The sequence below is a fragment of the Myxocyprinus asiaticus genome, chromosome 18 (genome assembly GCF_019703515.2).
Source record: "Myxocyprinus asiaticus isolate MX2 ecotype Aquarium Trade chromosome 18, UBuf_Myxa_2, whole genome shotgun sequence".
Classification (NCBI taxonomy): Eukaryota; Metazoa; Chordata; class Actinopteri; order Cypriniformes; family Catostomidae; genus Myxocyprinus; species Myxocyprinus asiaticus.
Window position 1 is genome coordinate 16,804,928 of NC_059361.1, and position 13,762 is coordinate 16,818,689.

Here is a 13,762-nt window from a genome sequence, read left to right on the forward strand (position 1 = left end):
ACTGGCAGCCTGGAACTCTGCAAAAACACAAACAAGCACAGTGAAGCAACCCAGAGTTGTTACACTGTACTCTTGCTGCTCATCAAAAATCAGATTAAAAAAATGGAACTAACTGTTGAATAAATACGTATGCTGATAGGTTCATATTTTGTGTCTTTGAACATTAATGACTTGATAAGTTCGAAAATGTCATGGTGTAGATGTATTTCTTGAGTGTCCTTTTGTCACATAGTCACATGTTCACACAGGAAGGAGAATGTCACACATCTATCTGCCCTCAACTATTATCTCTGTGTGCTATTTGGAAAGTCCTACATGTGTGAAAATTTATTTAGCCTAGTTATTTATATCTCCTACTGATTACACAACCTCAGCTGACATTTCTGTAGATGACCAATTCTCCACTGCCTCTAATCCTGAATAAGCACAGCTATCAGTCAATACTTTGCTGTGTATTGTGTACGGTGTGATCATTTGAAGTTTTGTGTTTCTTATAAGAGTTTGTGAGAGCTCTAACTTTGGGTGGATAATCAATTTCTGTCTCTGCTAAATTAGTGATAAGTCTTTGACTTTGTTTAGATCTGTCACTGAGTGTGTATGGATTGCTTCTTTGTGTATTTATTGGCTGGTCACCATGGAATTTTGGATTGGAGCTGGCATGCTGATATATCTAGATATGGGAAAGAAAGTCTCCATCTCATTCCCACAATCCCATGGGACAGACATGATATCATAGTTGTAGTTCCAGCACGACCCAAGGGTTAAAGGTCAACTTTAGACTAGGTCTACTGTATGGAAGGAGGCATGAAAAAAATGGAACAGAAAATAGTAGGGGATGAAAGAGTGAGGCAGGCAGAGAGAGGTGGAGCGACAGAGATGGAAAGGGTGGGAGAGCAGGGGGAGGGATGGAGGGAGAGATACAGGCAGGGAAAATGTCCCAGATTCCCATGGTGTTTATTGGAGAGTGAAACTACAGTAAGTCGAACGACAGCAGTGAGATATGTAACTGACAAGGCGTTCAAGAAGAAGAGACATAAATTCAATCAGAGAATGTTTACTTTCACTCAAAGACAAGAGCAACAGGATTTTCGGAAAACTGTTCTATTTAACAATCTAGTGACTGAAGAAGACGTTCAACTCTATTTGCTCCCTCTTGAGAGAAAAGTGTTCTAACTCAGAAGTTTGAATCCTGAGGGCCTACTTGGACTGTGGATGTCCAGGCACGTGAGTAACTGGCACAGAGGACTTGACTGAGAGAGAGAGAGAGAGATGTACTTGTACAAAGCCACTTGCCCTGAGATTCCCACTCCAAAGCAGAAGGGTGGGCAGAAGCCGGGCGGGGAGAGGGGGCTGCCCCGCTGCAGCAAACGGCAGACCTCTGGGGGAAAGCTTTGTCCCACACTCATGTGCTGGGGAGGCCTACGTTCCAGCTCCCAGCTGGAACTCAAACATCTGGAGGAATTTCTCAATGTTCACACACTCTCATTACAGGATTCTGTCCGAGCCAGGACTGGCATGACCTACAGGTACACAATCAGGAAGGTGCAAAGAGACGTGTACATTTATAAATCCAGTTAATATATATTAATTTGATTTCTTGTAATACATTTTCAAAGATTGGTATATCCAAGTTTCGTATTTGTGAGGGATGCATGCATAGCTGATTCTTTCAGTTTTTGTTGAATTTGTTTGAAAGATCAATTTAACGGTTGTTTTTAAAGGAATTTAGTCACAGCAAAGAAGTACTAAGAGTTGGAGAAAAGAGTCTTCTTAAACTCCCTTGACATGCTGTTCATCTTTTCGCCCACGTGTGGTTGTATATTGTGTTCTCCGCTGAGTGACGTTACGGGATATGCAGAAAGAGGAGGAGGAGAATGATGTTTCCATTGTTCTCATTTGTGCTTATTAAGTTTTTGAATCTCCCAAAGGAAATCTTTAAAGAAACATTTGTTCCCCCAAGTCAAAAGCTAAGATTTTTACAGATTTTTATATTGATCACAGCTGAATTTGTTTTATATCTAATTTTTTTTTTCTTTTTTTCATTTCTAGTGCTCTTGAATCAACCTGATAAAGGAACAGTTCACACAAAAAATATAATGATGTTATCATTTACTCACCTACACGTCATTCCAAACCTGCATGACTTTCTTCAGTGGCACTTAAAGGTGCTGTAAGCGTTTTTTTTATTTATTTTTTTATGGAAAAGTATGCAAAGAAAATGTCATACTCCCTGAAAGATATTAATAAAATAAGTGTCCTGAGATATCTCGCCGGTCTCTGTGACAGCTGTAGACTTTGTAAACAGCAAACAAAAACGTGTCCGCGAACCGCGGACATTGATTCTTTTCACCTGTCAATCATTTTGCTCGTTCTTATAGTGTTGTATTTGAAGCGGATCATTGAGGCTATGATTCATAATGTTTGTCAGCTGAGGGCACTATTGTGCCACTGTTGAATTTTACAGCCACAGGAACAAACAATGCTGCTCTCTTGCTCAGTTTTGTTCTCAAAATTATCTTTGGAGGGTGGGATTTGGGGATTTTCAGAACGCCAAAATCCTTTACAGCACCTTTGAAGCAGTCATTTGAAGCAGAATGTCCAAGCAGAATGCACTCTTTTCCATTCAATGAAAGGGAATGGAGAACATAGCTGTCATCAAAGAATACAAGGCAAGATTTTAGTGAATCCCTATTTAAATTTCAGTCTATTACTCATACAAAACTATGATAAGACTGCAGAAGAAGATGATAGTGCACAATTAGAATGGACTATTTTATGATGCTTTTATGGTGTTTTTTGTCCTTTTTGTAGGTTGATAGCCCCTGTTTCCAATATACTTTCATTGTATGGTAGAGAGAAGCTCAGACATTCTGCTAAACTTTATAGAGTCATAGCATCCTGCAACCCAAGCATAACTGCTGTGTGCATTTTCCATTTTCCTTTTTGATTTGTAACTAGTAGCACCTAATAAACATAAAAAATAAAAAATTCTAGAGCAAATAGTTTTCCTAAAAATGTATGGCAACATAAATGGACTAAGTTGTGAAATTTTAAATAAAACCAAGCAATAGAAAATCAGATGGTGGTGTCGCTGTCCTTTTCTGCATATCGCGGCCCCCTTTGGCATAATTGCGGCACTGTTTTGTGGCCCTCTTCAGCATATCACGGCCCGTTCGGCATAACGCGGCAGCCCTTTTCAGCTCAATGCTGCCCATTCCGCCCCATTTCGCAGTTGGCCCACTGGGAAAAGTCCCGGTTCTCCTTATGGCCAGTCCACCCCTGTTCAAGGTAATGGCCAGCATCATCCAATCACTGCCAACCATGTTAAAATAAAATTATACATTATAAATTCTTAATCTATATACTGATTACCATTGTCCTATATCTGCCAAACATGAGTGGTCCAAGCATCATCTGCATCCTGAAACTGAACATTTGGTCAGATTTTAGGAGTGAATGCACTTAGCTGCATAGGAAAGCTATAGAATGCTCCCTTGCACCCTGTTTAGTGAATGACTTAACCTTCAGTGTGCTGTGTGTCTGAACTGGTCTAAGGACAGTTCAAAATGCACCTTATTTTCATCCTAACTCCATATAAAGCCTCGGAAAGCAACATTTTTCAGCTTTTGTATGATCCCATTGATTCTCAATGTGATAATGCACAGTAAATATAGGATTTCTAAGGAATAAATTTGCTAAAGTACACATTAGTGTACATTGTGTTTATCGTTTCATGATAAATCGATCAAATTTTACAAATGGCATATCGGATGAAACTAAAGACTCTAATCTTTTGACTCAAACAGGTTTTAATGTAAAAACTTAGTTAGGTTTCTTACCAGATGTAGTTTTGTTGGTGTTTCTCCCAAAGACAAACTCTGCTGTGATCTGCGCCATGTGGTTTGGTCACATGACTCTATACGTCGAAAGTTTAACCCTTTACTGACAGCCCAGTGTCTCCTGAACTGAGATCAGTCAGTTGAAATTAATTTAATTATGCGTTGCGTATAGCTAAGCCAAAATACAACATCCACGCATGTGTACGTGGGGTCGCACGAGGATAGAGGTTTGGAATGACATGAGGGTGAGTTAATGACAAAATGTTCGTTTTTGGTCAACTAACCCTTCAATCTCTATTTCCAGATTATAATGTATCTGTGCCCATCTTACAGTCATGACTATGGCCTTTCACATATTAGTGCCAATAGCCCTAATCTAATAGCTTTTATTAGTTATCTCATTTATTAGTGGGTTGCTTGTGCTTTTTTCTGTTCATCATAGTGTGTCTAGGGGGTATTCAGGGAAGAATTCACCACAGGTCATGCTGCTGACATCATTAGCCAAATTTGGCTCACACATGTTTCAGACAGACAACTGATAAAGCATGAAATTTTAGATTGGACTTTAGAGAGTAATACTGATGCTATTGGTACGAAGTGGACATATGGGCAGAGTCACTGTCAAATGGGACTCTGACATAGCAGGGCTGTTCTACTTTCAAATAACATATGGTTTCTTAACATGGCTGGAGGGTATGTCAACCACAGTGTATTGGGGTGGTCTTTGGCAGTGACTGCATCATGACTCTTTAGGGCCTCACTGATATTCATGTATACAGCAGCTCATGCCATGAAGGTCACATTCAGGCATGTGACTCTGGCCACAGGAACATCATGGTCTGGAGCCCTATCAGTCAGTGGCATGTTTTGAGTAATGAACGACTGATTTCAAACCCAATAATTCCAATGACCTCAACCTGTTACACTGTAGGAATTGCATGTCAATGGCTTTGTTATACAACTTTATTACACAGCTCTCAAAAATATTTGTTGTCAAAATGTTAAAGTGGTCAAATATTTCTAAATAAGGACTGTTGTCCTTAACAACACTGTATAACTGACCGCTCATCTGGGAAAACTTTGTTTCCTAAATTGTTTACTTCTGTCTCTCATATCACTTAGCAGTCTATACAAGTAAGCTAATTAAATAATTTTAAATTCAAATCGATATTTCATGTCCATATATTTATTTATTTGGTAAGTAGTTGTGTAGAAAGTGGTATAATGTATAGCCAGCCACTCATTATTGCAAAATAAAGCACTTCAGGGTGATATAAAACCCTTTCTCTACCCTGTAATAGTTTATTTTGCAATAATAACTGACTGGCTGTACAATTATCCCTTATGTAAAGTATCTCAGACCCACAAAAAATAAGAAAAGAAAATTGCTGTTTGATTTTAATGCAATTTGAAAAGAAAAAAAGCATTTACAATCTTTCTCAACTGCCAAGTGCAGTCTTGATGCAATTCAAAGACCCTTGAAAAAAAAACACTTAAAGAACATACAGTAACCATAACACCAGCTATATTGTACATTTATGGGCCTGTAGTGTTGTCGTTAAATACGCTTTTATAGGCAAGTAATGCTGATGATTAATATCTGTTTGTCAGCTTAGGGTATGCACTACTTAAAATTGACTGGAAAGAACTTCAGAGCATGATCTATTTGATCTGTTTCCTGTCAACATTATTTTTGTTCATTTATTTAAGGGTCTGGGCAAGTTGTAGTTCAGGTGCAGTTACAGTCTGACAGTACTAACAGGATTGTTCAGAAGACATTTACTGTTAGAAATTGTTGTTGGTGTTTTCCTACGCGGTGTCATGAAATAAAGGAGACTTGTCAAGTTTTTCATCAGGAAAATAATACTGAATTTCCATTCCCACTGAACTAAGTCACCCTGCTTTTGTTTTCCTCTCCACTGATTCTCAGAGGACTGTACTGTTGTTGCCATCTCTGTTGCTTTTAGAGTTTGGTTTTCAAGATTTGATTGCCTTTGTCATACTGCGTCTTAGCCAGTTTACACTGGCTTTGCTGTGTAGATGTACACACATGAAGGAGTAAGAGAACTCGCCTTATATGACCTCTCCCCACTCTCTCTTTCTCCTCCAAAGGTAAAATATCTTCCTGATCTTTTAAGTTCTTTTAAGAATCCTTACCAGGGCCTCAAAACAAATGGCTTCACCACAAAAAAGTGCCAGTCACTGATCATTTATTCATTCTGGAAAGCTGATTAATGATTGAGAAACGATCACCAGGTGTCCCCATTAAATACTTAATTGCCTTCGCAATGAGATAAGGGATCTGTGTCACTCTGCACCCCTGTGTCTTATACAGGCTTGAAGGGAGATGCAGTGTCAACTAGACTGAGTGGTATCTGTCCCACCAGATTCGGACAAGAAGGTTCGGAAGACAGTACTGGTCTTCAGACTGACTAGCAGTACTTGCTGATAATTAATGATTAATTACATAATTTATGGCTCTGAAAATTGGCTCATTCATGTTGTCAGGATTAGAGATTTTTGATGAATTGTCCTTATGCTCTGTTCCATTCAACTCGGAAAATGGGAGTTTCCAACTTCCTGCTGGGACTTTAAGGGATAGTTCACACAAAAATTAACATTGTCTCATCATTTACTCACCCTCATGCCATCCCAGATGTGTATGACTTTCTTTCTTCTGCAGAAAACGAACAAAGATTTTTAGAAGAATATCTCTGCTTTGATGGTCCTTACAATTTAAGTGAATGGTGACCAGAATTTTTTGTGTTCCAAAAATCACGTAAAGGCCACAAAGTAATCCATAAGACTCCAATTGTTTAATCCATATATTTAGAAACGATATGATAGGTGTGGGTGAGAAACAGATCAATATTAAAAGGACTAGTTCACCCAAAATTTAAAATTCTCTCATCATTTACTCACCCTCATACCATATAAGATGTGTATGGCTTTCTTTCTTCTGCTAAACAAAAACGCAGATTTTTAGAAGAATATCTCAGCTCTGTAGGTCCATACAATGCAAGTTAATGGTGATCTGGCCTTTTGAGGCTCTAAAAAAAGAGATAAAATCAGCATAAGCATAATCCATCAGACTCCAGTGGTTTAATCAATGTCTTCTAAAGTGATCCAGTTTGAAATCATGATTGCCAAGGAGACTGCTGTCAAGATGTACTGAATAGTGAAAAAGGAGTTATATTTTGGTCTGTTTTGACCCAAAACCAACTGGATCGCTTCAGAAGACATTGATTAAACCACTGGAGTCTGATGGATTATGTTTATGCTCTTTTTTTAGAACTTCAAAGGTCTGATCACCATTCAGTTGCATTGTAAGGGCCAACAGAGCTGAGACATTCTTCTAAAAATCTTCATTTGTGCTCAGCAGAAGAGAGAAAGTCATACACATCTGGAATGGCATAAGGGTGAGTAAATGATGAGAGAATTTTAATTTTTGGGTGAACTATCCCTTCAAAGTTGAACTTCCAACTTGTAAACTCGTGCGAAGTTTCCAGGAGATGCGGGTGTGTGACTTCATGCGAACATGAACACGGTCATAGATACGTAAACATTCATTTTTAAAAATACTGTATATAGATGAAGGCATTTTAGTAGACAAGTTACGGATTAGAATGTTGGATGTCGGACATGCCTTAATACCTTCCTACTGTGGTATACTGCTTGCAAAGGGTATGTTTTTCAGGTTTTGGACACTCGTAGTTGTCATTGCACATTAAGCTGTCATAGGAGAAAATATTTAAACATCAGTATACAGTATATGCTCATGTCCTCACGGTTTAGCCTTAAGTGAAGTGAAGTGAGTAAAGGATCTTGTATAAAGAACTATTTATCCTGTATAATGTAATAAGAAAAATGCATCTTTGTCTACCAACAATGCTGACTACATGTTGTTTATTAAATAATGCCATGAGAGATGTATCTGCTAGCGATGTGATCATGGCATTGGGTTTTAAACACAATCAATAATGCATCGGACAGTTTCAGATCACAAATCAGGCAGCTCAAACTGTCTTTCTCTATCTGACTCTCTCTCCTCCAACTCCATGACTCCAGGGATTAGTCCTTTGTTTGCATAACCTCTGCTGTATTAACCAGACAGCAGATGCACAGTCATTTTGTAATTCAATGTCAGATGAATAATGAAGTATGGCCACTGCTGGATTTTTTCCAAGATCTCGGTGTTCGTGATATTTCACAATTGTGTCCTTTGTAGTTCATTACTCTTTCAACATTTTTAATGCTTTCTGTCACTGTGTTTTGACATTCAAACCTCTTTCAGACTAGTGCAGTATGCATTAATGTGTGTTGTATGTGTAAATTATTAACCAAACCACCTGACTGTCTCTTGGTAATTGAGATGCTCGCACACCCATGACACTCTAAACGAGTTCACCTGAGGCAAATTGGCAGCAAAGCCAGAGATCCTTGCCCACAGAGACCTGGCGTCAGCATTCAGTGGTCTTCCATATAAAAGTGAAAGAGGCTGAAAAAGCTAAAAGAGAGACATAAACTAGACCAACACCTGCTTTCAAAATCCATGAAAATCAATTAGTGTCTGAGACTTGTTTGAAGGTTTCTTAATGAGAAGATGGAAATTGATGAAAGGATAAGCAGTAACAGTATTCTTTATTCTATGTGGGTGGTAATGGACGTGTAGGTGTGCATTATGGCAAACACAGTAGTGGGTAAATGCTTGAGTTTATGACTGCGTGCAGAAGTTCTGTTTGTACCAACTGTCACCAACAGGGGCCCCTCTAACTCTTAGTAGCCATGCTTGGTATGTGATCTTGGTTGTGCATGCACTAGAAGTGAACGTGTGACTAAAAATGCCAAGTATTTGCATTTTTATTTTTGCAGTTAGGTTGAGAAGTCATCTAATCAAACTGTTAGAAATGACTCTTCCATTTTCTCTCTTTTTTTATATCCTATTGTTGAGTTACAGGTGCATTTATCATTTTGTAACCCATTCCACCCCACATTGTTCTGTATAGCCTATGTTGAAAGTAAATAACTAATAGTTAAAAAAAGAAAAGCACACTAACATGCACTGAAACAAAGTGTGCTTCATGTGGTAACATCTGAAAAAACTGGTTTGATTTAAGCCAAAAATATTATTTAACATGTCTGAATCAACCTGACTACATTAGGTTAAACCAACAAAACTAATTTTAAGCATATGATCTGGTAGAAATAGCTCCTTAAAGGGATAGGTCATCCAAAAATGAAAATTCTCTCCTCATTTACTCACCCTCATGCATTCAGATGTGTATGACTTTTTCTTCTGCTGAACACAAACGAAGATTTTTAGAAGAATATTTTAGCTCTGTAGTCCTCACAGTGCAAGTGAATGGTGACCAAAACTTTGAAGTTCCAAAAAGCATATAATGGCAGCTAATCCATAAGTCTCCAGTGTTTAAATCCATATATTCAGAAGCGATATGATTGGTATGGGTGAGAAACAGATCAATATTCAAGTCCTTTTTTTACAATCAATCCCCACATTCACATTCTTATTTTGTTTTTGGAGATTTGCAGTCTTCGTTCATATTGCCACCTATTGGGCAGAGAGGAGAATTTATATATATATAAAAAATATTGACTTAAATATTGATCTGTTTCTCACCCACACCTATCATATTGCTTCTGAAGACATGGATTTAACTACTGGAGCCTTATGGTTTACTGCCTTTTTTTACGCTGCCTTTGTGCTTTTTGGAGCTTAAAAGTTTTGGTACCCATACACTTAAATTGTAAGGACCAACAGAGCTGAGATATTCTTCTAAGACCCCGTTTGTAACTGGTATTAGGATGCGTTTCGGGTGATCCAATCACATGTGGTCAGCCCTATATACAGGTCTAAACAGGGTTTAAACCAGTTTGTGATCAGATCACAAAAACCACATACGAATGTGATCAAAAACGCATGTGACCAGATCACATTTGAGGTATAAATGCTAATCCGTCCTGTATGCGTCCCGGCAGCAGTGAAACGCCACCCCTCCTCTGTCAATCAACCGCTGCGCTAAAACAAGAGTTTAAACTTTGCAGAGTAATTTGAAATCAGTCGTTTATTACTTTGCCGAGAGACTTTAAAAGGAAATAACCGTCCTGTCGGAAAATGTTAAAAAGCTGAGCTAACAAACTAATTGCCTATTTATACACAGACACTAATTGCAATTTAAAAAGCCACAGGTGTGGGAAATTAACCTTTAATTGCCATTTAAACCTGTGTGTGTCACCTTGTGTATCTGTAACAAGGCCAAACATTCAAGGGTATGTAAACTTTTGATCAGGGCCATTTGGGTGATTTCTGTTACCATTATGATTTAAAAAGGAGCCAAACAACTTTGTTATAATAAATGACTTCATATGATCACTATCCTTAAATAAAAGACAGTTTTTTTTGCATGATCAGTCATATTTTCAAAATCAATGCCAAAATTTCACAATTTCTGCCAGGGTATGCAAAGTTTTGAGCACAACTGTAAGTGACCAGGGGTAAACAGTGATTTGTCTCACCTGACCACATGTGATCGGATCACCCAAGATGCATCGCAATACCAGGTGGAAACGGAGCCTAAAAATCTTCGTTTGTGTTCAGCAGAAGAAAGTCATACGCATCTGGGGTGGCATGAGGGTGAGTAAATAAGAGAATTTTCATTTTTGAATGAGCTATCCCTTTAAGGTGACAACTGCAGGCTACCACTTTTTACAGTGTATCTTACAAACAGTAATAGTTAGAACATTTATTACTAAATTAAATGAATTTATTTTTTATTTTTTATTATTACTAGATTTTGTCATTTTTGGCCTGATTTTATTAAATGACAAGCAGTAAGAATCACAAATCACACTGATTTTCAGGCAGATCTTTCCAACCATCAAAATTAGAATGTTAACCAAAACAAATGAGAAACATCTAATTGTATATTTTATTTTCTGCACATGTAGAAACAGCATTAAATAGTACAGCCTATTGTGACTGTGGCTTAATAATAAGGGAACAAATGATGCATAGGTTCAGGAACTCCAAAAATAGCAGTTACAAGGCTGTAATATTGCTTCAGACACGGGTGTAAAAACAAGTCCATTAACATTCCAATTTGACTAGTCTTACTTTACATTGTTGGACACTGTGTAGCAATTTGTTATATACCATGGTGCGTCTTGTTCTTTCTCTCTTTATTAGCATGGTACTACACTTATCCTGCTGTCCCATAAAATGCCTTGTGTGTGTGTGTGTGTGAGAGAGAGAGAGAGAGAGAGACACAGTCAGTGGATGTAGCTGTCAGGCCTGAGGGACAAGAGGGAGACAGAGCACAGATGAGAGCATTTCCTTTGAGAGCACTTTTATTTATGCTGTTGTGAGTCAGGCAGGGAACAAGGGGAAATATGTATCACTCATCCACACACACACACACACACACACACACACACATAATGATTTTTATACTGTACGAACTATAGATTTTATCCCCTAACACTACCCACACACACACACACACACACACACACACACACACACACACAGCTACTTTATTCTGTCCAAATATGCATTGCTGTGGGAACGTCACATTGTGCTGTCTCTGTCCCCTTTGACAGAACAATCTGTTTCACCCACTCTCCTCTCTTTTTCACTTTTTCCTCTCTCTCTCTTTCTTTCTCACTCTTTTCCTGTCTTTTCTTCTCATTCTTACTCCTTTGCTATTTGTCAAACATAGACATGTTTTTGTTATTTGGGGTCTATACAGCTGAGAGCTTCAGAGAGTGATGCCTCAAAATCACATGCATTTAGATGTGTGTGTGTGTGTTTGTGTTTGTGTGCATGCTTGATGTAATGGTGTTATTTGTATGTAGCCTGTGAATTCAAACATTTGCACACAATTATACATGCAGACAAAAAAAAAAAAAAAGTTTGATTACAAGTTGACATGGACTGGATTTAGGAATGAAAATGTACATTTAGTTCATCTTTAAGAAGCTTGGTAATACCCCCAGAAGTAAAATTTTTACAGCTCTCTTTTTATTGCATTAATCGCAATACGATATTTCCTGAAGTACTTTTTTCAATCCAAAAGAGAATATGAGTGCTCTGGGGTTGTTTATCCTAAAGTGGAATTAAAATGATTTCCTCCCCTTTCAGCTGTGATCCAGTTCGGATCTAGCTTCTCTCGCAGGTCCAGGTGTTGCGATAAACCCCCTTCCCCTTTGTACATACAGTATGTTGCACAGTGTGTTCCATTCGCAGTAATTACACCCATTAGATTGCTCAGTGAGATCACACACCTCTCGTTAGACTGTCCCTCTGGCTATGTGTGAATGCAGTGTGTTTGACTGGTTTTGTATATGAGAAAAATGATGTATGAAAGGCTGTGTGTGGGGGGATGTGGATGACAGGCTCTCTGAATGTACAGCCTGTCTTCATTTTATGCTTTTTGTTTTGTAAGGCATTTGCTACAAAAGCAATCTGACTGTATTGCTATGCAGATGAAGCAAATACAGCAATAATTTATAGAGGGTTTCAAGCAAACTCTTTTCAGTCAACAGTATACTGCATCCAAGACAAAATCTGCAGTTAATGGCCAGTACTAGACAACCAGTCAGGTGTCTACAACGGCTATTTTGCATTTATTTAACTTGTGTTGTTATTGAGTTGTTGACAGATTTATTCATGGTAGCATCTGGCATTACATTAGTATGTTTTTCAGTCTTCTGCTTTACTGATTTTTGCCCAAGGAAACCAAGTTTTTTAATCTTTGACATCCCAGAGCAGTCTAGCCAAACAGCCGGAGTGATATGAAGAAGCGTGTATTGAATATCTCTGATCAAATATAAGAGAGACTCAGCCATTGGTTAAAAGTAATCTTCTGATTACTGGGTTGTCGTTCTTTCATTAAATATACTGGAGAGAATGTCAGACATGAGAGAAGGATTGAGAAGGTGTTAGAGAGAAACAGAGATAAAGAGAGAATAAGAAATAGGTCTCAGGGGAGAGATGATAAGGTTATGCAAGTTCAAAAAACAGGTAATTTAAGAATTGCCCAAGGCAATAAATGTGTGTGTGTGTGTGTGTGTGTGTGTGTGGGTGGGTGAATTTACTTAGCTAGAGGTTATCTAAATCTGACAAAACCTCCCTTAAGGGTCATCCAAGGATGTCCACAACAGGAAAAATGTTTCATAAAATAATTTATATTTTTGTATTTCTAAAATGCAATAAACAATATTTTAGTGGTAATGTCAGTAATATTGGCTTTAAATAAAAACTATAGAAGTCTAAAGTACTGTATGTCCTCATTCCAATAGCATCTAGATATACTGTAAAAAAACAATCCATAAAATTTTAACAATCCATAAAATTGAACAAAACTCCCAAAGTCTGTGTCTGTGCCTTTTTCATGCATCGATAATCTGAAGATTTTCCAGATGATTATCGATATATATCACAGGGTTTTTCAGATATAAATAGGGCTGCTCATTGCACAATAGTTTTTGTCTTTTCACACAATTTCTCAACACAACTTTGGTAAAGTGTGAGTGGTAGGGTAAATTAAAGGGGGTCACGCACCAGACATGTCTAGCAGATGACATAGTGCATTCTAAAATTCTAAACAATTACTTTCTACAAAGTTACGCACATACTACCTCCATTTGGCATCAAAATTCTACAGTTCCACGGAGTGCAACTTGCGTAGTTTTCCATTAAATTCGACACTAATCATTATCAAAGGGCAAAGATTATTAACTTTAGCCATCACTTTATATATACCCTGCCTACACAATGTATTTTCAGCTACTAGTATGTTGTTTGTGCTTTGACTACTTAAATGAAAGACCTATTCAAGACTACATAGAGAAACTGCGTAATAAACATCGCCATTTTTAATCGTTCAGTTTGCGCACTCACAACA

At 37.9% G+C, this 13,762-nt stretch overlaps 1 protein-coding gene across 1 annotated transcript in view; it reads left to right on the top strand.

Moving 5' to 3' along the window:
- The first annotated feature begins 987 nt into the window (after positions 1-987).
- kcnab1a (potassium voltage-gated channel subfamily A regulatory beta subunit 1a) overlaps positions 988-13,762 on the top strand; it is a 131,423-nt gene continuing 118,648 nt past the window's right edge. The window contains exon 1 of the mRNA XM_051724816.1: positions 988-1,526. Coding sequence (XP_051580776.1) covers positions 1,270-1,526 — 257 coding nt within the window. The 5' untranslated portion in view covers positions 988-1,269. The remainder of the gene's footprint in view (positions 1,527-13,762) is intronic.